Genomic DNA, 23,866 nt, shown 5'->3' with positions numbered 1-23,866 from the left:
AGCTTCAACATAACTCTTTTTTTCAGCAAAACTCAGATTGGGGAGAGAAAACTGGCTAGCATCGAACTTTGAGAGTGAAACAGTCAGAACAACTTCATTGTGTGTGTGTGTCCAAAGAGGTAGGCCCGAGAATCTCCCAAGATTGGGCCTGAAGCCTCATTCCCATGAAACTAGCAATATGTGGGCATACAAATGCAGCGACCCTCAGGTAGGTGCTTAAGAGGTCAAATGGTTTGACTATTGTAGAGCCTGAATAGGCTCCGTCTATTTTTTAAGCCAGCTTCGCCATTCAATGTGATCATGGCTGATCTCCTACTTTCAGAACAGGGTCCTTAAACTGGTGCTAGGGCACTCATTACACAAGGAGCCCAACAGCCATTTAAGAAAACTGCCAGGGTGTCTGAATATCATCCGGGACAATATGGTTTTCAACATATTTGAAGCCTGAGGCAGGGAACGTAGTCCCCACAAAACTGTTCATTTTTTGCCCACGTTTTATGCCTGTTAAATGGACAAATTGTTCCCCCAACATGTCTACAAATGAGACGAGTAGCAGAGGATGAAAATTGCAAAGAAATAAATGGACAGGATGAGGAGAAATTAAAATGAATGGCGCAACAGAGAAGCAAAAAATCAGAAAACTTCTGGATAGTCTGATAAGGTATTTCCACCCATCAACAGAAGATTAAGCGGCAGCGAGCACAGGCATAAGTCAGCGAAAAAGTGAATGAGTAGCCCCATCATTCATCCCCCTGTTTGATGGCTGAAGTCAAGGTAATGATGAGTGAGCTGCCTGTTAGTTCGTTACTCGTTCCATCACTCCAAGGTACCATTCCACTGGTCATTGCTACGCTCGGTTCACAAGGTGGTACAGTCAAGTTACAGGACACAGCTGACTAATATGACCTATCAGTGCAAGCCCTTTGCTACACGGTGGCTGCGGGTATCTTTACAGCAGATGCAAAAGTTTGGCATCTGCCTCACTGCTGATGCAGACCCTGAGAACACAGGTCCCCACAGTCATTTCTATCTGCCTTTGTCAACACCTGCAGAAATGGTTAGTGGCATCTTAGTCTAAGAACGTTCTTCTTGGCCTCTACACTCTGTTGGGGGCGCAAGGGAACAAAGGGGTACACACCACCTGTGAGCCTGCTGTTAACCCCTTCGATCCTCCTCGTCCTGTAGGCTAAATAAGAACATAAAAATATAAGAACTAAGTGCAGGAAGCCAACTTGGCTCCTTAAGCCTGATTCACCATTCAATATGAACATGGCTGATCTACTTTCCCTCCGCTTTCCTGCCTGCTCCCCATGTCCCTTGGTCCCCTTAGTGTCCAAAGGTCTATCGGCCCCTGTATTGGACATACTCAATGACTGAGCATCCACCGCCCACCAGAGTGGGGAATTAGATTCACAACCTTCAGAGTGAAGAAATTTCTCCTCATCACGGTCCTAAATCGCTGACCGCTCGTCCTGAGACTATGACCCCAAGTTCTGCTCTCCAGCCGGGGAAACAGCCCTGTGTCAGTCCAAGGCAAACACACTCGACGATAAATGTTTAGCTCCCAAATAAAATTCAAGCCGAGAATTCTTCCACCTCCACCCCTTTCACTGACATTGGTGATACAATTAAGAATGAGACTTGCAAGAAAGCAAAAAAAAGAAACAAATCATTTATGAGAAGAATGTTTGACATGAGCTGCTTGCCCTTTTAAATTCTACTTGAACTGAGAGTTCTAGTGCTCATTGCCTGTGGCCAGGAAGAGGTAGTGGCATTATTTGGGAGGTCAAAAGTTGCAAATTAGCCTCCCTGCATCCATGAGGGCAGCCACTGCTCATTTGAATTTATTCATGATGTTCCCATCTGATCCAGATGCTAGAAAAAGTAGCTGAAGAATTCCACACTTACCCCCCCACCCAAAATCTGTTGGTCAAATAATATCATTCGCCCGTGTTGCGTCCTGAGCTTTGACTTTCGTGAAGCGAAAGCACCAACTGGGGGTCGAACACGTAGCCACATGGCCAAAATGTTCACAAGAAATAAGTCATCCAGGGTCATTTGTGCACAACTCCTGGCTATCAGTTAAAAGGTAACATCAGTTGACCGTATGCAGTCTCAGCTGAGATTTCACAAAGCAGGATGCTGCTATGGTTAACTGAAGCATGACAATTGTAGTGGCTTGTGAAGGAAAAAAAAATGTATATATTTTTGGTTAAAACAAAAACCTTGGATGTCTGAGGTGCTTTGGCTGTTTTATGAGGAAGGGTTGGACAGGCTAGGCTTGTATCCGCTGGAGTTTAGAAGAGTAAGAGGCGACTTGATTGAAACACATAAGATCCTGTGGGGACTTGACAGGGTGGATGTGGAGAGGATGTTTCCTCTTGTGGGAGAATCTAGAATTCGGGGTCACTCTTTAAAAATAAGGTGTCGCCCATTTAAAACGGAGGTGAGGCGCAATTTTTTCTCACAGGGGGTCATGAGTCTTTGGAACTCTCTTCCTGAAAAGGTGGTGGAAGCAGAGCCTTTGAACATTTTTAAGGCAGAGGTGGATAGCTTCTTGGTTAGCAAGGGGGGGGTGATAGGTCATCGGGGGTAGGTGGGAGGCAGATTTGAGGTTACTATCAGATCAGCCATGGCCTTATTAAATGGTGAAGCAGGCTTGAGGGGCCGTGTGGCCTAGTCCTGCTCCTTGTCCGTATGTTCTTCCAGCTCCTCCCTAGGGGATTGTTTTTGGGAGCTTGGCATTCCCTTGGTTGTGCCCAGTGTACCAGTTTCAACCGCCTTGGCCTAAAGAGAGGAGTTAGAGGGGAGAAAATATACGTTCGCCACAAAAAGTGAAAGCAAAACTGTACTAAGTGAAAGCGCTGTCCATTGCTCCAGCAGGAACACTCGCCTGCATCATTCATACAAATCATCCAATACTAAAACTGACATGCTCTTACAACTGGGAATGCCACCAGCCAAGGAAAACAAAGCCAAGTTCCCCATTAGTCTTTTTCATCCTTGGTTGCATCACCTCGAGTGATTCTGATGCGGTGCTAATTTGTGCAACCCAAATATATTTTTAGTTTCATTTGACCAACTCCAGAACAAATATTTACAGTACATGCTCGCTGGGTAACTGCACTGTCAAGAATATGATTTCTCCTGATATGTATCTATGAAAATAACATTCAAGTGCAGACCAGGGCCAAAACACTGCTGAAGTTGGATTGAGTGGCGTAAGCTCCGTGAGTACAGTACATTGGATCAGTTTTTGGTGAAAATGCTGATTGTGTAACAAATGTAGCAGAGTGTACTACGCTCCCTCAGACTATCTGTCGTGCCACAATAGGGATCATTTTTAAACAAGCATCTGATGCTGCAAATGATCCACAAGTGAAGGACACCGAGTGCAAGGAGCTTATGAGCTGTTTCCTTCTGCCCAAAGCCTTTGTTTTATCCCAGATGACTTTGAGGCCCCAGGACTATGGCAGCCCACAGTGCTAAAAAGACAGCAGTGCACAAAGGCATTTCTCCAAACACTCCCCCTTCTCATGGAAGGAAAAAACATGTTGCTTGCACTATCGGTTGCAGTTGCAAGTTACCCATGGACATGGTCCATAAAGAAAGTTATCCCACGTGAACGGAAGACTGTTCATTCTAGTCTGCCTTACTTTCATCTGTCTCTACACATGCATTGCACACGTGATCTTTAAAGTGTTCAGGTCTTCTTATGGCACATGTGCGGGTTGCTGTTGGTCGTTCGTTTGGTGCCTGCTGGTTCCTGGGGTAACATTCTCAGGGGAATATCGTTGCCATGGTGAGGGTTGCTGCTGATCCGGTACACTTGTCGGGGAGTAGCTGGCCTCTGGGACTAATGGTCGTTCCCTTTCTTGTTCAGTTGGTGAAATCAACTTTTCCCCATCAGCTGTCTGCTGTGGAGGAGTAGCTTCTCTGGTTGCACAGAGACGTCTGCAGTTGCAACGACATATCTGGTTGTTCACTTTCACTGTGTGTGATCGAAGTGAACATTACACAGGTTCCATGTGCCAAGTGGACTGACTTTTATTAAGTGTGTTGAATGTTTGCACTCTGTCCAGCTCTCCAACTCTCAACTCTGGAAACAATCTGGCAGCTTTATCAAAGTGAAATTTGGTTTTCTATCGTTTCACTTTGATTTTGTTACTCACTCCTGTTACACTTCTGGCTTCAGTGATTTTTGAGCTAATGGAAGAGTAGTTAGAGTGCAGCGTGGCATTAGTCACTGGGCTGGACTACTTTCCATGCCTTCAGGAGGTTTACTTCTCCACTCCAGGATTGCCTTGTACACATCTGTGCTGGATCCACTCGATTTTTTGATGATCCCTTTGGTAATTTTCACCGCTGCCTCAGCCTTTCCATTTGACTGGGGATAGTGAGGAGATGATTTTCCAATCATTCATGAAGTGCTCGAAATCTTCACTCATGAACAGAGGGATTGCCATATGTCACAACATCAGGAATGCCATAATGACTGAAGTGTGCTCTTAGGCCTTCTACAATCTCACTGGTGGTTATTGACGTCAGCTGGTTTAACTCCCAGTGTCTGAATTGTAGTCACCTGTGACGAGATAAGCAGTTCCAGTGAGAGTGAAGAGGTCTACTCCAAGTTTCATCCATGGTTGTCTGGGATGTCATGAGTCATTAGCAGCTCTTTAGCTTGCTTAGCTTGATCTTCATTACAAACACTGCACTGCTCATGTTTGGCCAGTAGAGCACCTTGCTTGCCTTCCTCAGACTGGACTCGATTCCTTGATGGTTTGCAAGGATGCACTTCAGCATCTCTTTTCTCATCTCCTTAGCAGTGATGACTCTAGTTCCTTTACAGAAGATGCCCATCTTGGGCTTCATCTCTGTCTGCCCAATACTCCCTTATAGCGACAGATGTGTCCTTGATGGTTTCAGGTTATCCTTCCGTCACTTCCTGTGTTACTTGGAGAGTTGCATCTTGTTGTGCAGCTTGCTTGATCTGAGCAAGATGCTTCTCTGTCAGGTTCTGTGCCTGTGCTGCACTGATGACTTGCAGAGCATGTCGTCCTGTTGCTTCCCACTGAATCTGGGGGATTTCACACCCTACCAGTATCATCAACTTGCTTCAAAGGGAATGCGGCTCCTGACATCATGTCGGCAATGTACATCCACTTCCGCTGCTTGTATTTCACTTCCAAATGATATCTCTGCAAACGAAGTAACATCCTTAGCAGGTGCTTCAGAGCAGATAGAAGCGGTTTGAGAAAGATGCTTTGAAGTGCCCTGTGGTCAGACTCTACCATCACTTTGTCTCTCCCTAACAGGCACTAATTAAAATGCTCACAAGCAAAGGCAGTAGCCAGGCACTCTTTCTCAATCTGTGCATAGCGTCGTTCAGTTTGCATTAACACTCTGGATATAAATGCAATTGGTTATCCCTGCTCCAAGTCCTGTTTCTCTGGCATCACACTGCACAGTGACTTCACCATTGGAATCACAGTACCTCAGCACTGGCGTTGTTGTCACTAATTATTTGAAGTAACTGACACTGCTTCTTGCTCTGTGCCCCAATACCATTGAACATCTTTCGCAGGGAGCTTGTGCAGAAGTTCACACTCTGGCAACAAATCGGGCAAGAACTTTGCTAGGTAGTTCACAAATCCTACAAATCAGTGAACCACCTTCACATCTGTTGGTTGCTGCATCTCTGCTACAGCTCTCATCAGGATCAGGGCAAAATCCTTTCGCTGTCAGCACATGAACTATGTACTGGACCTCAGTCAAGCTGCGGTTCTTTCTTGTTCAGCTTCAGGTTCATTTGACGAACTCCAGAGCAGTGGAAACGCCAAACAACATGCACAACCTCCTGGATCTCCCAAATGGTGCCCAGAACATATTCAGGAAACTGCAGTTTTCATCCAGCTTCTCTTGCCAGTGTCCACCCTTCGCATCTAAGGTGGTAAAAATGTTTGCCTTGGCAAGTTGCAGCAAAATTTCTTAATGGTTGGCATGCGGTAGTGGGATCTCTTCAAAGCTTTGAGGTCCTTTGGAGCTATGCACTCTATCAGCTTTTCAGGTTGTTTCACTGCTACCATGCTGCTAATCTAGTCAGAAGCAGTTGTCACTTTCTTGATCACCCCCATCTTTTTAAGCTCCTCTATCTTGTCTTTCAGGCTAGACTTGAGGGCAGCTGGAACTCTCCTCAGAAGATGCCGAGTTGGTCTCACTCTCATCTACATCAAGATGATATTCACCAGGAAGGCACCGAGACCCATGAAAACATCTTTGTAATTTGTCAGGATGTGTTCAGCAGTCAATGGCTTGGAGCCATGTGAAACACTGAAAACCTCTCCTGTTACACGGAGGGTTACCAGTCCAAGCTTCTGACTTGCTTCAGCTGATTTGAGAGGATTTTGCTTAACGTCCACTATCTTCTTTCTTTCCATTGCATCGAGCTCTCAGCTTAGTTTGTCCTCTTGGCCTGAGCATCATTCCAATCATTTAACCTCAACTTTACCTTTGATGGCTTCATTCTCAGGTCACCAGCTGGAGCAGCTTCACACAGCTCTGAGAAGCTCATGGTGTCACACGTGGTGCCGGTGTCTATCCGACTCTTCACATTAACTCGATGCTGTCCTTCTGCAGTCATCATTCCAATAGGCACGAATCTTGAGACTTGACGGGGCCAACCCGTTCTGGGGTGTCGCGTAATTCATCAGAATCATCGTCTAACATCTCTCTGGCAACCATCTTACAGTGGCTGGCTCTCTTACAGCTACGAAAATCTGTTTCGTTTCAGCGTTACACTCCCGACACCATATTTCACACGGTAGGTAAAAATAGCTTTTCTGCCCAAAGCCTTTGCTTTGCCCCAGATGACCTAAGATCACATGATTACGGCAAGCCACATTATTTAAAAGGCAGCAGTGCACAAAGGCAAGAACAAAAATACCTGGAAAAACTCAGCAGGTCTGGCAGCATCTGTGGAAGGGAGCACAGTTAACGTTTCGAGTCCGCATGACTCTTCACCAGAATTCCACTGGCTCTCTATCCAGCTTTCTTGTCCCAACCACCCCGCCCCCCACCCCCTTTAAACCAGCTTATATTTCACCTCTTTTCTATTTTTCCTTAGTTCTGTTGAAGAGTCATGCGGACTCGAAACGTTTACTGTGCTCCTTTCCACAGATGCTGCCAGACCTGCTGAGTTTTTCCAGGTATTTTTGTTTTTTGTTTTCGATTTCCAGCATCCGCAGTTTTTTGCTTTTATCTTGGTGCACAAAGGCATTTCTCCAAACAGAGTGCAAAGCTCCTCCGAGAAACTACACAATAGCCAATTCTATAATGCCGGCTGATAGCCCATTGTAAAGCAGGTTATCAAGGTCTTGCATAAAAGCTATGAATCACCCACCTCCTCCTCCTCCTAATGCCTGTGTGAATTTAATAGGAAGGAACACATGTTCACTTGGTTAAATTGAAGGTTAAATTTTGCATTGTAGCACTGAAATTTCAGGTTGCTTACATTTTAGGTGTGACTTGTTCATGACATTGTCTAATATGTCACTAGGACTGGTGATGTATTTGGGTCAGCATATGGAATTACGCTGGAGCTGCAGAGAGAACAAGTGTGGGCTGGATTTACCGCTACTGCTGGCTTTAAAATCTAGTAGGTGCCATGCCCGCCACCTATCCACCTGCACCCGCCATCACCACAATTTTGCCAGCAATGGGGTGGGCATTGGGTGGCCTGCCCACCCTTGAGGCAATTGGGTCAAAAATGATCCCAAAGTTGCAGACAGTCTGGTTTAGTGCCAAACAGTTGCTAGGCAGGGGGATGGAGCCAATGGTTAGGGAAAGGAGTTTGGAGCAGGGACCAAAGACAATGACTTTGGTATTCCTAATACTTGGAAGAAATTTCTGCTCATGCCATACTGGATGTCGGACAAGTACTGTGACAATTTAAAGACAGTGGAAGCATCAAGAGGGATAGTGCTAAGTTTGAACTGGGTGTTGTCAGCTTACTTAGGAAACTGATGCTGTGTTTTCGGCTGATGTTGTTGATAGATAACATGTAGATGAGAAATCAGCTGTTTAGGATCAACAACTGACGTAGTAAACAGAATAAGTCTCCAATCTCGACATGTCAAACTGCAGTTGTTTCTGCAATCTGGGAATATTTCACAAAGCCAAAACTGTCACGTCCAGCAATAATCCTGTTCTTACTGTACCCTACAATGTCCTCATCACAGCTGTCTCGAGTTTTAACTTTACTAGACAAGAGCATTTGCAAACACAGCAATACACCTAATTACAGAAGGAACCTTTGTAAAACTCAACCTAATCTTTAAATAAACACCACTGAGGATGTTTAATAGGAAACCAAATCCACTGAACCAATTTGATTACTTTAGTAATCCTGTTTCCTGTTATAGAGTCAGACTTGCTTTAAACATCCTTCACCTGTTTAGCTGCAGAGGGACAATGATGGAAGCTGTAACACTCAGATGCCCCAGTCGCTTCAAAAGTAAATCGGACTATTTTTAAAAGCCCACATAGCGAGGGCTTCTACGAGGGTTCAGAGTTAAGAAGAAACCATTTGTTCACTTTAGTCACATCTTAAGATCTTTACAACTCACATCACTGACATTCACTAAAATAACTGGGAAGTGAAAAATCGTATCATAGGAACATTGGAACAGGAGTAGGCCATTCAGCCCATCGAGCCTGCTCCGCTATTCAGTTAGATCATGGCTGATCATCTGCCTCACTGCCACTTTCCCGTACTACCTCCATATCCCTTGTTGTCATTGGTCTCCAGAAATCGATCGATTTCTGTCATGAACATGCTGAATGATTGAGCTTATCCACGGCCCGCTGGTGTAGAGAATTCGAAAGATTCATCACCATCTGAGCGAAGAAGTTCCTCCTCATCTCCGTCTTAAATGGCCTACCCCTTATTCTGAGATTATGTCCCCTGGTTTTAGACTCACCAGCCAGGGGAAACATCTTATCTACATCCACCGTCTCTCCCCCATAAGAATTTTGTAAGTATCCATTGTAGTAAGTCAGTTCTGGAAAAATGATATAACCCTAGAGTTTATTTGGAAGCCACTTTGATCGGCACTATCATATGTTGTGTGTTTTTCTAACAAGTCACAATTTTTGCCAGAACGTTGCAGAGGTACTTCATTGCTTTCTGAATGTCCTATTTTTAATTACAAACTTATTAAAGTTATAATCCTTCACAGCATGACATGAGCTTACCTATTTACCAGTTACATAAAACTGAATAATATATTAGTGCATCCAAATACCGGCGGTGTGGGAGGGAGAAGTGTACCGATCAAATAAGCGCACAGCAATCTGATGTGCCTTCAGCATTCTCAAATAACACACGCGCACCAATGCCATTTTAATGATGTTTCATACAGGGGTTGGAGGGAGATTTCCTGAGAATACAGCAACTCAAGTCATTGGCTCGCTGAGGAGTGGGAATGTCACAGGACTAGTAATCCAGAGGCCCATACTAATGTTTTGGGTTTGGTGGGGGTGGGGGGGTGGGGTGGTGGTTTTGGGGCATGGGTTCAAAACCCACTGTGGCAGTTGGTGGAACTGGGGACAAAAACAAAAATAGCTGGAAAAACTCAGCAGGTCTGACAGCATCTGCAGAGAGGAACACAGTCAACGTTTTGAGTCTGTATGACTCTTCATCAGAAGTAAAGAAAAATAGAAATGAGGTGAAACATAAGCTGTTTGAGGTGGGTGGGACAGGTAGAGCTGGATAGAGGGTCAGTGATAGGTGGAGGCAAAGAAGAGATGGCCAAAGATGTCATAGACAAAAGGACAAAGGGGTGTTGACGGTGGTGATATTAGCTAAGGAATGTGCTAATGGTGACATTAAGGGTAGAAAGCAGGACAAGCAAGTGACAGATGGCCCTAGTGGGGGTGGGGTAGGGGGGGAAGGGATCGAAATAGGCTAAAAGGTGGAGATAAAACAATGGATGAAAATAAATTTAAAAACAATAGAAGTAGGTGGGAAAAGAAATATACATTTAAAAAATTATAAATTATTAGGAAAAAGGGGGATTGGAAAGGGGGTGGGGATGGAGGCGAGAGTTCATGATCCGAAGTTGTTGAACTCAATATTCAGTCCGGAAGGCTGTAAAGTGCCTAATCGGGAGATGAGGTGCTGTTCCTCCAGTTTGCGTTGAGCTTCACTGGAACACTGCAGCAGGCCAAGGACAAACATGTGGGCATGAGAGCAGGGTGGTGTGTTGAAATGGCAAGCGACAGGGAGGTCTGGGTCATGCTTGCGGACAGACCGAAGGTGTTCTGCAAAGCGGTCACCCAGTCTGCGTTTGGTCTCTCCAATGTAGAGGAGACCGCATTGGGAGCAGCGAATACAGTAGACTAAATTGAGGGAAGTGCTACTTCACTTGAAAGGAGTGTTTGGGCCCTTGGACGGTGAGGAGAGGGGAAGTAAAGGGGCAGGTGTTGCACCTCCTGCGGTTGCATGGGAAGGTGCCGTGGGAGGGGGTTGAGATGTAGGGGGTGATGGAGGAGTGGACCAGGGTGTCCTGGAGGTAATGGTCCCTACGGAATGCCGACAGGGGGTGTGAAGGAAAGATGTGTTTGGTCATGGCATCATGGAATGGTGGAATGGGGGGTTGGTTAGCTCAGTTGGCTAGATGGTTAGGGTGTGATGCAGGATGATACCAACAGCTCAGGCTCAATCCTCATACTGGCTGTGGTAGCTCTTGGAGGCCTGCCTCCTCACTTTGCCCCATGCTTGTTGAGTGGTGCCCCCCATAAGCTATATATAACCAATTGTTCTCTCTCTCTCATGGAAAGACATGCCCATGATCCTTTGTTGTCTTCGGCTAATTACCTAAGTCATTAGCTTACACCCTAAGCAAAATGGCCAGCTTCACTTCATTCACTGAATATTTGCAAAAGGTAACATGTTATTTTGCGATTCATATAATCAAGCACATTCTTCACTCTGTAAAAGGTTGAAATACTGAGAACAAAGGTTAAAGATTAGGAAGTTAGCACAAAGAAGGGAGCCAGGCTGAACTCTTTAATCCAATGGGTAATAGATTTGTCAGTGAGTTACCAGGTGTGAATGTTGAAGCAGATCAAATACAGTCAGGAAAGAATTAGGTATGTTTCTAAGAAGGATAGAATTGAGGAATATGGTGGAAAGCAGATGAAGGATACTGTGCAGGGGCTTTAAGTCAAAAGAGACAAGCTTCCTCATTTTAATGGCCTTTCTCCTTTTCCGAAAGTCTCTTACCCTTTATAAATCCCGCAGTATCACCAGATCACTTTTCTCTCTGGTAAACTTGGAATGTTTGCAGAAGTGAATCAATCAGGACAACATAAAGGATAAATGGCCTAAACTGGGGCTGACAAAAGAAGTCACCTTGCTTATTTAGCTGTTTGAAGTTCCAATGCAAAGGACCTCCACTGGACAAATCCTTCACGGCTTCTGCCGCCGTAGCTTAGGGCAGAAGATAAGTGGGAACCCCAGTTTATTTGGAGTCTACCGCTGAAAGTTATGGCAGTCGATCAGGAGAAAATTCTCACCGCTCATGTTTACTGTACCTGCAACTTGAGTAGACGCAATGAAATGAGTCAAGCTGGAAGTGGACACATCCGGGGCAATGTGGACCGGGTTTGGGGGGGACGTTTTCTCTACCACTTCTGTTATTAAATAAGAGCAAAAAGATCTGAATGACGGAAACAAAAGTAGTGCAGCATTTTTTTTTTTTACACATTAAACGTAGCTTAATTTCTCCAAAGGCAGCTGAATCAACACTGGATGGAGGGTTCAAATCTCAGTTTCAATGGGCATTGCTACTGTGGCTTTTTTTTTTAAACAGGTTCACCAATCAGTCCTATAATGGCATGGTGGGTGACAAAAGAAAAATAACGTAGGGAGAGAGGTCTCCCTACAATGTGGAACAAATCAGGTCAGGGCCAAGGATGGGAATAGTGACATAGTGGTAATGTTGCTGGACTAGTAATCCAGAGCCCCCAGACTAATAGTCCAGAGACGGGGCAGCTGGTTAATAAATCTGGAATAAAAAAAGGTCTCGGTAATAATGATCATGAGACAACTGGATTGTCATAAAAACCCTTCTGATTTTCTAATCCCCTTCAGAGAGGGGAATCCGCTCTCCTTGTGCAGTCTGGCCTACATGAAACCCCAGACCCAGCAATGTGATTGACTCTTAACTATCTTCTGAAATGGCCTTCCAAGCCGTCAAACTGTCACAGGGGAAACAAAGCGCTGTGGGTGTACCTACACCACATGAACTGCAGCAGTTCAAAAAGGCAGCTCACCACCGCCTTCTCAAGGGCAATTAGGGATTGGCAACAAACGCTGGCCTAGCCAGCGACCCTCACATTCCAAAAACGAATGTTAGAAATGATGTTGGTAGCACCCACAATGTCCAAGGGCTGGGCTGGGCTGTCCTCCCAGGGGAGATGTAGGGGAAGAGCATTTGCAGAGGGCAGAGGAAAGGAACTTTCCCCGCTCAGCTCGTCCTGTTAAAATCGGGAAATTATTTGAACTAGTAACTCCTTCAAATTCAAAAGTAGAACTGCAAGTTATTTTCACAGCCCTGGCGGGGGTCAAAAGGCAGATCAACATCTAACTGAAACACAGCAACAGACACGGTAAAGTTACATGCATCTAACAAACCAGAAATAGAACCACAGTTATATCTACTGTTGCTACAGCTGCAAACAGAGGGGGGGAAAAAATCAATGTATAGTTGGTTGTGATATAAAGAGTACATACCAGGGAAGCCAGAGTTTATCTGGATGGTGGTAATACTGGGAGATAGCTGGGGCAGGCCAGATTCCACGACACGCTTGTCTTTTTCAAGTTCCTAAATTCAATGAAAGGATTACATTTTGTTTCCACTTTGAGAGCAGACAAATTTTGATGAAACATTAGCACCAAAAACACAATATTTTTGTAGTATTAAGTTGGAACCCTGACACAACCAGTGATTACCATACCTGAATAAACCATTCTTAAGGTCAAGCACTACCATGATTAAATGCTCCCTTCATGTCCCAATCTTTTTTTTTTTGGAATCCTCGGACAATGACATTGGCATCTCCTTTGCCTCTGTCCTGCTCTCCTCCTCTATTTCCTCCTACTCATGTTTGTCCATCTCTCGCTCCCTGCCCTTCTGTATCCTACTTAATTTCTGTCACCACCACACCTGTCTCGCTACTTTCTTTTTCACCAGTCTTTCTATCCCCTCTTTCACCAATCTCTCTATCCCCCTTTCACCAATCTATCTCCTCTTTCACCAGTTCTTTCTCTATCTCCTCTTTCACCAGTCTCTCTCTATCCCCTCTTACATAAACTGCACAGGACACAAAAATCACCTGCAGGGTTGGTAATGAAGATTAGCTTGGACATTTCCACTCTGCAATCCAGAGTTAACAAATTAGCGCTTCTGAACTGAACTGTGTGAACTAATGTGGCTTAAAGGTAGTCACAGTGTTTTTATTTCATAAAATTGGATACAATCAGAACGCCAATTAGTGATCATAACCCATGGGATTCAAGGACAAACCAGAGAACATTTCAAATATTTTTCAGCATTTATTCAATAAACCAACAGCTTCTCTTAAATTTACAGTGGTTAGTTTCATAGATGTCAGGGATGCCTTGAACTATGGTAATGTTTTGTGTCACCCCCCGGTTTTCTGATTGGTGCAATGTAAACCTGTATCAGAAGTTCATTAGCTCGGTGTGCCTGAATGTTTCAGGGAAGAATATCAATGGCCCGGATTTTCTGATGGCAGCAGTGGCAAATGTTGAGACCCAAAGGAAGTCCCGAACCGCACACAAACCTGGGAAGTCAAAACTTTCCATGGGCAGAATTACACTGCCTGGGGCCTTCTGAGAATGTCTCCAACACTGACCTTAGACTTGTGCTTGATGCTTGGAACTTACCCAGTAATTTACCCCAGGATACTCCCATTATTAATCGCAGATATAGGACCCGGGTTGACAGTGATTAACAGCGGGAGCTGTTCCAATAGGCCTAAAACTTCATTTAAAACTAAACCTCCCCCTCCAAGCCACACTCCCCCTACTACCCCAGTGAAAAAGGCTAAGGGCACACTTCTAACCCCAGTCAGCAGTGACTGCCATGGCAACACTACGGGCTGGAAGATCAGTGCTTATATTTCTGTGAGATATACAAATTAGGAGCAGGAGTAGGCCATTCAGCCTCTTGAGCCATGTGGTATGCTATTTCAATCTTACCAGCTAATAGATTAAGAAAGGTTAGACTTAGCGTACTTCTGCAATGTCTATCCACATGACTCTCAGCCACACACTCCCTCCCACTCTCAGTCTGCTGGATAGCTGTAAACCTCAGTCCATCTGGGAGACATGTTGACCCTGGCTTCATCAAGGTCACCTCTGGCACCCTGCTTCTAGAATGGGCTGGACACATCTCCATGCCTGTACTACATACTCAGCATTGCTGACACCTTTACAGAGCTGAAACATTCATCTTGAACAACCTGTAATTCCAATTATTGTAGTATAGTCATATGAAGACAGATTTATAACCTACCTGTTCAGGCATGCTGGTGGCCACTGGAATAAAAAGATTTTAAAAAATAGGTTAATGCTGGAAAATTGAACTGATTTTTTTCACATTAGCACATGTATATAAAGGCAGTGATTCAAGGTTGTAGAAAATTAAATGTTATATGTGGGAACAAATGCAAGATTTTCGAAAACTTGGAAAAATATAGCAAAAAGTTGAGTTCATTTGGATTGTGTGTGTATTGCACTGAGTAAAACTTACACATGGACCCACAGCAGGCAGCCGTTACTGAACTAACTTTATTTACACCTCTACAACAGAGAGGTTAGCAGAAAGGACAATATAACAAAATTGTTGATCTTGCAATATACTACATTCCGTCCCCACTTAAAAGAAATAACTTATACATTAAAATGTAAAATGGTAAATGTGACTAAACCAGCACAATAATATTTGAAATTTAATAGGTTGGGTTGCATATTTGCTTTTACTGTAATCACAACCAAAACATATATGACCGATACTTACAGAGCAACTTACACATAAGAAAAAACTGTTTTTCCTTAACATCCGTATGTGTTTAACAAAAATATCTTCATTTAACAACAAATAATGGGAAAAAAACCCAATTTATTTCTTCTTCCTCACACTACATAACTTATCTGGCTTCTTTCTCTTTCTATCTGATTATCTCCTTCCATCTCCATTGGCTTGAATTTGCTGTCAACATCTCCGACTGTGTCAGATCTGAACTTTGATTACGACTACCAATGATTGGGACTGTGACATCGATCGATTTGTCTTAATCAAAGATCCTGACTCACTTTTCAGTACCGGTGTATTCTGTAATATTGGCAAAATTTCAGTTTATTTTCAACTTCCACTTTCTTTCTGACTTTGGGCTTTAACAGGTATTTGGATTATAGGAGGTTTATCATGCTCTCCCTTTATCAGATTTCCTCTTTCAAGCAAATGATCTACATGACACTGACAAAATCTCTCTCCAATCTTCACTAGATATAAGAATGCACCTAGTCTCTTTATAACAATTCCAATCACACACTTCTCCTGATCACCTTGCTGGTTTTTCACCATGACCTTCTGGCCAGCACCAAACTCTCTACGTTCCATGCCTGGTGTATCATGATTCATCTTCACTCTGTCTTTGCTTTTCTCTTACTTTGTCATTGACGTCAGATTATGAAATTAAACCTTGTCCTAGGATCATGTGTAAACTCATAAGGTGAGCAACCTGGTTGTAGACTGTGGGGTTATTCTGTAAAAGAACAGAAAATTGTCTAACCTGCATCGAAGAGAAACAATGGAAATTACTGCCTAGCTTGTCACCGAGCACATATTTCTGCAAAGACCTCTTCACAATCTGTAAACTTCTTCTTGCACCACCATTCGATGCTGGGTGATATGGTGGTATTAAGAGTGTGTTTGACTCACCTCTCACTCAAATATATTTCAAACTCTTCTGACATAAACTGTGGACCATTATCAGACATCAACACCCCTGGCAACCCATTAATTGCAAACCAATTTCTCAAAACCCTAATAGTTTTGGCGCTTGGGTATTGGGCATAGGGTCAACAGTTATCCACTTGCTAAATCTATTAACCAAAACAAGGTAACTCTTTCCCGTCCACTTCAAAGAAATTGACATGCACTCATTCTGATGGTTCCCCTGTGTCTGACCATGGAATAAAAGGAACCTTGATTGGATCATTCTGAGGTACATTTCACAACTTTTCACCAATTCTTCAATATATCCATCCACCTTTGGATACCAAAAATAGTTCCTTGCTACTGCTTTCATATGGACCAGCTCTGTGTGCTGTTGATGAAGTTCCTCTAACAATTTCGCTCTAAACCTTGGTGGAATAATGACTCTTAAAACCCTTGATCTACACTCAGTTCATTTCCGCGTGTGAAATACTCCTGCAATTTTTCATCATCACACTCTTTAGGCTGGCCATTCAAGATATAATTGAGCACTTTACTGAACACCACATCCTTATGAGTTTCTTCACTAATTTCTCTGGCAGATATTGGCATGTCATTTGAGTATTTAAAGTAATTCACAGGTAACTCAGTGGCCAAAAATGAATCACTCCTCACAGGAATTCTTGAACATCCGCATTTGCATGATCTGCTGACTTATGACATTTAATATCATGCTGATGGATCATCAAAACCAAAGCCCATCTCTGAAACCATGCTGCTGCTAGGGATGGCACACCCTACTTGGAACCAAATATGATTGTAAGGGCTTGGTCATCAGTTACCAAAATGAACTTCCTACAGTTTAAGTAGTTGTGGTATTTATTAAGAACATATTTGATCGCTAATGCCTCTTTTTCAACCTGTGAGTAATTTTGCTCTGACTTCATTAAAGTATGTGAAGTATATGTTACAGCCTCCTCCACACTGTCTTCCATTACAATGCCACACCTCACCCCTGTGGTGAAGCATCGCATGTAAAAAAGCAATTCTTTCCTGGGATCATAGTGGGTCAAAACAGCTGCACTAAGTACTTTCTTCACTTCTTCCAATGCTTTGACACTCCACAGACCACTCCCAATCTATACCAACATTGAGCAGGTGATACAGTGAAGTGAATGTATTAGCTAAGTCAGGGGTGAACTTAGAATAATACACAACAATCCCTATGAATGTTCTAAGTTCTTCTCTGTTCTCTGGTCTCTTTGCTTTCAAAATCCTCTCAACCTTCTGCTGCTTTAAATGGGTACCTTCACCATCTATTTGGTGATGCAGATATGTTACACTTGACACCATGAAAAAACATTTGTGCTTTTTAGCTTTGATGTCATACTCTTGAAGTCGATCTAGAGCTTTGTTCAACCTGACAATGTGCGGTTCCACTGTCTTACTGCTCACTAGAATGGTCATCTAAGAAGTAGCACACTCCTTTCATCCCACTTAGTACCTGATGCATGATGCTCTGGAGCGTTGCAGGAGCAGTAGACACCCCAAATGGCAACCTTTCCTACTGTTACAACCCTTTGTACGTATGAATGGTGAGCAGTCCCTTACTCTTGTCAGTTAATTCTAATTGTAAATATGCATTTGATAAATCTGTCTTACTGAACATTAATGTCATGTCAATTACATTGTTAAGGTTAAGAGAAACAGGTGATGGGTATGAATTATCTTTGAGCACATATAAATAGCGGATAGCTGGTACACTGGTTTGAGTGGGACGAGAACTGTGAGGCTGAACAAGTCAATAAACTCTCTCGATGAAGAAGGTCTGTGTCTTGGTTTTGGCTTCACCACCCGGCTTGGATCCTATTAACACTGAACATCTTCCCATTAGCTAATTTAGAAAACAAAATCTTAACTGCTGGGCAGTGGGTAAGTTTCATCCTCAATCACCTAGTTTACTGTTTGCTTATAGTCCCCACAAATCCAAACAGACCTTTCTTTTTGAACTACCACAATGGGTGTGGCCCATTCACTGCTTTTCACCTTCTTAATTGTCCCTGTTCTTTCTAGTCTATTAAGCTCTTTACATACCACTTCTACCTACACATAAGGCAATGGCCTAACCTTGAAAAATGTCAGCTGTATATTGTCCTTTATCTTGACTTCAGCCTTGTGATGCCTAATTTTATCCTCCTTGCTCAAAGACTACTTTGTGCTCTCTTAGCACTTTCTCAATGCCAGACATCCTCTTACTGGCCCCTACTGTAAATAACTCAGCCCTTCCCATCAGGGAGACTTTGTTCCATCCTACTACTACCAATGGCAAGTAACAGGATCATATTATCATCATATTCCACCCTAACACTGACTTCAACTAACACTGCAATACTGTTACTGGAATAACTGGTCAGTTTCACATGAGTTTTGCATAATGTGATGTGACTCAGAGATTTCTTGTACTCTTTTTCCTAGATAACAGACATGGCCACAGCTGTATCAATGATGAAAGTAAGTTGTGAATCTCTGGCTTTCATGTCTCCTGTGGGATCTGGAATTGTATCTGCAACCCTTTCAACCTCAGCTTCCATGTGCTGTTTTTCTTGCTGTCCAACTGAGTATAACTCTTAATCTCCCTGCTCACCGACATCAACTTCTATTTCCACTTCCCATCATACACGCGTTCGAGGACTCCCAGACTCCTGAACTAGCTGTAGATTTACCATGACCTCAAGCTGATGCATGGCTGTGACCTGGAGCTTTACCACAACCTGGAGCATTACTGTTTCCTCTGCTCCTCCTCAGGATATGACTGACTTGCCCCCAGGCATAGCACTTTGACCAGAAATAGGGGCATTTAAATGGGTTAGTAGCTACCATGGCAATGGTAGCATCTAAATTTCTGACTCTGTGACTGTGAACTTGGTGCCATGAGCTGGATCCTGCTGTAATTTGGTGGACTTCCCCTTCTGGCTCAGGAAAAGAACTCTCTTGCAATTTGCGACTATCCCTTTCTGCTATTTCCATGGCTGCAGTCTCTTCACACAGACCTCCTCCCACATCAACTCATTGCCTTTGCTCAAAACCTTGGCCTGGATTTTATTGGTCTTTAAGCCACCTACGAATGTGTCTCTAAGGTGGATTTCTAAGATTGCGCCATATCCACAGTGACGAGAGAGTTTCTTTAATTCAAGAGTGTAATCTACAACAGTCTCGCTTGGCAACAGCTTCCTGTGACAGATCATAATTCTCAGTGCCATTTCATTCTTGGTCGTGCCATAATGAGTCCAACCTTAAGGTTGGACGGGCAGGTCCATTAATTACTTGAATGAGTTTTTAAATGGCCTCAATTGGCCGTTGACAGTTTGGTGGGTGCACAACTGATTCGCCTGCGCCCCCGCCGACGTGAAAATTGAAATGACGTGGGGTGACATCGGGAGGTCTGCCCGACATCATCCCACATCATTTTACGCGTCGGCGAGCAGGCCCCGTCCCCGCTCGCCAACCTAAATATCCTGGCCAAGGAATACTTTGGCATGGGGAGCAGGCAGGAGTTGCTGGTAAACCTGTGAAAGCAGTGAGGAGGGGGCACGGGTGGGTGGGCCTTGTCACTATCTTTCTGTCGTCTTTGCACTAAGATTAACATGTGGACCCACAGCAGGCAGCCATTATTGAATTAACTTTATTTACACCTCCCCAAAAGAGCAGGCAATGGAGAGGGCGATATAACAAAATGCTCAGATCTTACAATAGACTAAAGATTGATCAAAATTCCCAAGGTAGAATATCCCACAGATTGCACTGTCCATCAGGCCTGATGCATGGCTGGTTATGACAGAAAAGAGGGCTGGCCCGAAATGTATCCCAGCATTCATATTCCAACTTCAGAAGAGGAGTCATGAATGAAAAAAATACATATTTCAATCCCAGTAACGTATTCTGTGTTTATTTTTAATTCTGAATGGTCATCAATAAAACTGGTTTTCAAAATAAATGTTAATACGACAAAGAATCACGTCATTTTACGGTGCAGAGGGCCATTTGGCCCATCAGTTCTGTGCTGGCTTTCTGAATGGGTTAGCCATTTAATCCCATTTCCCCATCCTATCCTCATCCCCTTCAGCATTTTTTTAATAGTAAACTCTTTTCCCGACAAGTCAATCTGCGTCTTAACAATTCAGTGTACAAAGAAAATTCTCCTAATCTCTCCCTTTGATTTTTTGATGTTAATCTTGAATTTATGCTTTTTAGTTATAAACTCATTTACCAGTGGAAATAGTTTTTTCATGATTTATATGATTAAAACCATTCATTATTTTGAACATGACTATCAGATCTCCTTGTAATCATCTCTGATCAAGTTTGAACTTATAACCAAAGACTCTTGTTGTCCTTGTTACCATCTCAGTAAATCTCCTCTGTACCCCTGTGATTTTCATGCCCTTTTATAAAGTATGGCCCCAAAAATGGGCACAATATTCAAACTAAAACCTAATCAATGAGTTTATAGGTTTATTTTGTTCTCTGTACTCCTATTTATCAGATACTCAAACATTATCTTACAATTTTATTTCTCACTTTTAAAATTTAGGTATTTAAATCCTTAAGTCTCTGCTTTTAAAATTTTACCACTTTGTGTTTATAACCTCCCCTTCTTACTCGCACAACATACCACCTGACATTTCTCTCCACCCAATCCCATCTAATATCTTTCTGCTCTTATTAATAACCTGCTTTGGTTTTACGTTTTGCCTGAAGTCACTGAGTCACCCTAACCACACTTCCTATCCTGGTCTCCTTTGCAAATTTTGATATTGTGTCCCTTATATCTAAGTCCAGACCACTTGTAGATAGTGAGAAAAGAAGACCAGCTAATTAGAGAATACAGTATCAACTGTGGCTCAGTTGGTAGCAGTTTCTTCTGAATCACAAAGTTCTGGTTTCAGGTCCCACTCCCCGGTTTCAGCACATAAAACCAACGCTGAGAATCCAGGCAGTGCTGAAGGAGCACTGCACTGTCAGAGGTGCTGTCTTTCAAACGAGATGTTAATCCAAGGTCCCATCTGCTTGCTCAGGTGGATGTAAAAGATCCCATGGCACTATTTCAAAGAGAAGCAGGGGGGTTATCCCTGATGTCCTGGCCAATATCTATCCCTCAGTCAACGTCACAAAAGCAAGTGATCTGGTCATTATCACATCGTCAACCACATTTCATAAAATGTGGACGGAATACGGGTGTTAGTCTCGATGCCATCACAACCAAAGCAAAAGAGCAACATTTACCCCTGGGTGACACCATTGTTTAAATGTCTCCAATCTTGAAAAGCATCCATTAACCACATTTTTCTGTCCTTTAGCGAAATTCCTAATCAAACCATCATATTTCATTTACTGCACTTTGTGTTTATCATTAAGTCCCTGGTCAACCTTCATCAATCGCCTTTTGAAAATTCATATATGCAACATCCACATCATTTGGGTAGATTGAAAGGATCTCGGAATCCTATTTTGAAGATGAGCAGGGGAATCCTTCAGGTGTTCAGCCCAACACTTATCCCTCAAACATCATCATGAAAAACAGATTATCTGGTCACTTTCGCAATGTTGTTTGTGGGAGCTTGTTGTGCACAAACTGGCTGCCACGTCTCCTACATTACAACAATGTACAACACTTCAAAAAAAACATTTCACTGGCTGTGCTCCTAGCCAAGCTGTTCCACTACAGCTACAAGACTGGCAGCTACCCAGCAACATGGAAAATTGCCCAGGTTTGTCCTGTACACATTAAAGCAGGACAAATCCAACCCGGCCAATCACCACCCCATCAGTCTACTCTCCATCATCAGTAAAGTGATGGATGTGGTCATCAACAGTGCTAAAAAGTGGCACTTGCTTAGCAATAACCTGCTCACTGACGCACAATTTGGGTTCTGCCAGGGTTACTCAGCTTCTGGCCTCGTTACAGACTTGGTTCAACCATAGACAAAAGAGCTGAACCCCAGAGGTGAGGTAAAAGTGACGGACATCAAGGCAGTATTTGACTGAGTGTGGCACCAAGGACCCCTAGCAAAACTGGAGTCAACGGGAATTGGAGGAAAACTCTCCACTGGTTGGAGTCATACATAGCACAAAGGAAGATGGTTGTGATTGTTGGAGGTCAATCGTCTCAGTTCCAGGGAATCACTGCAGGAGCTCCTCAAGGTAGTGTCCTAGGCCCAACCATCTTCAGCTGCTTCATCAATGACTTCTTTCCATCGTAAGGTCAGAAGTGGGGATGTTTGCTGGTGATTGCACAATGTTCAGCACCATTTGCAGTTTCTCAGATCTGAAGCATTCCATGTCCAAATTCACCAAGAAATCTGGGCATTATCCAAGTTTGGGCTGACAAATGGCAAGTAACATTCAACAAGTGCAAAACAATGACCATCTCCAACAAGAGAGAATCTAACCATTGCTCCTTGACATTCAATGGCATTACCATCATTGAAACCCCCACTATCAGCATCCTGGGGATTACCATTGACCAGAAACTGAACTGGACTAGCCATATAAATACTGTGGCTACAAGAACAGGTCAGAGGCTAGGAATCCTGTGACAAGTAACTCACCTCCTGACTCCCCAAAGCCTGTCCACCATCTACAAGGCACAAGTCAGGAGTGTGATGGAATACTCCCCACTTGTCTGGATGAGTGCAGCTCCTACTACACTCAAGTAGCTTGACACCATCCAGGACAATCAAATGCCACTTGATTGGCACCCCTTTCATAAATGTTCACTCCCTCCACCACCGACGCACACTGGCAGCAGTGTGTACCATCTACAAGATGCACTGCAGAAACTCACCAAGGCTCCTTAGGCAGCACCTCCCAAACCCATGACCACTACCATCTAGAAGGACAAGGGCAGTAGATACATGGGACCACCACCACCTGGAAGCTTCCCTCCAAGCCACTCACCATTCTGACTTGGAAACATATCACCGTTCCTTCACTGCTGCTGGGTCAAAATCCTTGAACTCCCTCCCTAACAGCACTGTGGGTGTACCTACAACACATGGTCTGCAGCAGTTCAAGAAGGCAGCTCATCACCATCTTCTCAAGGGCAATTAGGGATGGGCAATAAATGCTTGCCCAGCCAGCGATGCCAACATCCTGTAAATGAATTTTAAAAAAGAGCTTTGGGATATCCTAAGGTTCTAAAGGACGCTATACAAATGCAAGTCTGTCCCTATCAATACATCCTGTTAGCTAGTTATGCACTAAATTTGTCACAGGTGATTTGCCTTTTCACAAATTTGTGGCTTCTGAGAGACTCTAATAACTTGGCAGCTAGTTACTACCACCACCTACTGATATGAGGGAGCTGAGGTAGCATGCACAATCAGTAGATTGGGGGTGTATTCAACTCAGACAACCATAACCAAAAGTGTGATCAGAAACACTTGCTGAATGTCACACATCCTGATCAGAGGTACGCAATGTTCACTTGCACCATTAATCATGTACAGGAACTATGCTTATTTATGCATACTGAAACTCATTATGAAACAACAGCTTATTTATTTTCCCCCCTCTACCCTTTGTGAGTAAGAGCTCAGAGGGGAAAATGTGCCAATTGATCTGCTAATAAGTCGTAAAGATCAACAAGGCCTCAGGTTAGACCCCTGATAGGGTGAAGACTGGATCAAGTGCAGCTTTGATGGTCCACCAGGAGGTGTCAGCTGTGGCTCAGTTCATAGCACCCTCGCCTTTGAATCAGAGGGTTGAGGGTTCATGTCCCACTCCTGGAAAGCCAAGAACTGTGATTGTACTCGAAAGAGTTGCAATCTGTGACTGTT

At 43.6% G+C, this 23,866-nt stretch overlaps 1 protein-coding gene across 5 annotated transcripts in view; it reads right to left on the bottom strand.

Annotated features, from left to right (window-relative positions):
- ltbp1 (latent transforming growth factor beta binding protein 1) overlaps window positions 1-23,866 on the bottom strand; it is a 383,951-nt gene that overhangs the window by 143,787 nt on the left and 216,298 nt on the right. For all 5 annotated transcript variants that reach the window (XM_078557330.1, XM_078557333.1, XM_078557331.1 and 2 more), the window contains 3 exons: window positions 14,604-14,626; window positions 12,797-12,887; window positions 11,596-11,694 (listed from right to left, as the gene is read on the bottom strand). In XM_078557330.1, the coding sequence (XP_078413456.1) occupies window positions 11,596-11,694; window positions 12,797-12,887; window positions 14,604-14,626 (213 nt within the window). The remainder of the gene's footprint in view (window positions 1-11,595; window positions 11,695-12,796; window positions 12,888-14,603; window positions 14,627-23,866) is intronic.

This window comes from Cetorhinus maximus, chromosome 14, assembly GCF_964194155.1.
Source record: "Cetorhinus maximus chromosome 14, sCetMax3.hap1.1, whole genome shotgun sequence".
NCBI lineage: Eukaryota > Metazoa > Chordata > Chondrichthyes > Lamniformes > Cetorhinidae > Cetorhinus > Cetorhinus maximus.
The sequence above is the reverse complement of the archived record's forward strand: the minus strand, read 5'-3'. Positions and strand labels throughout refer to the sequence as shown.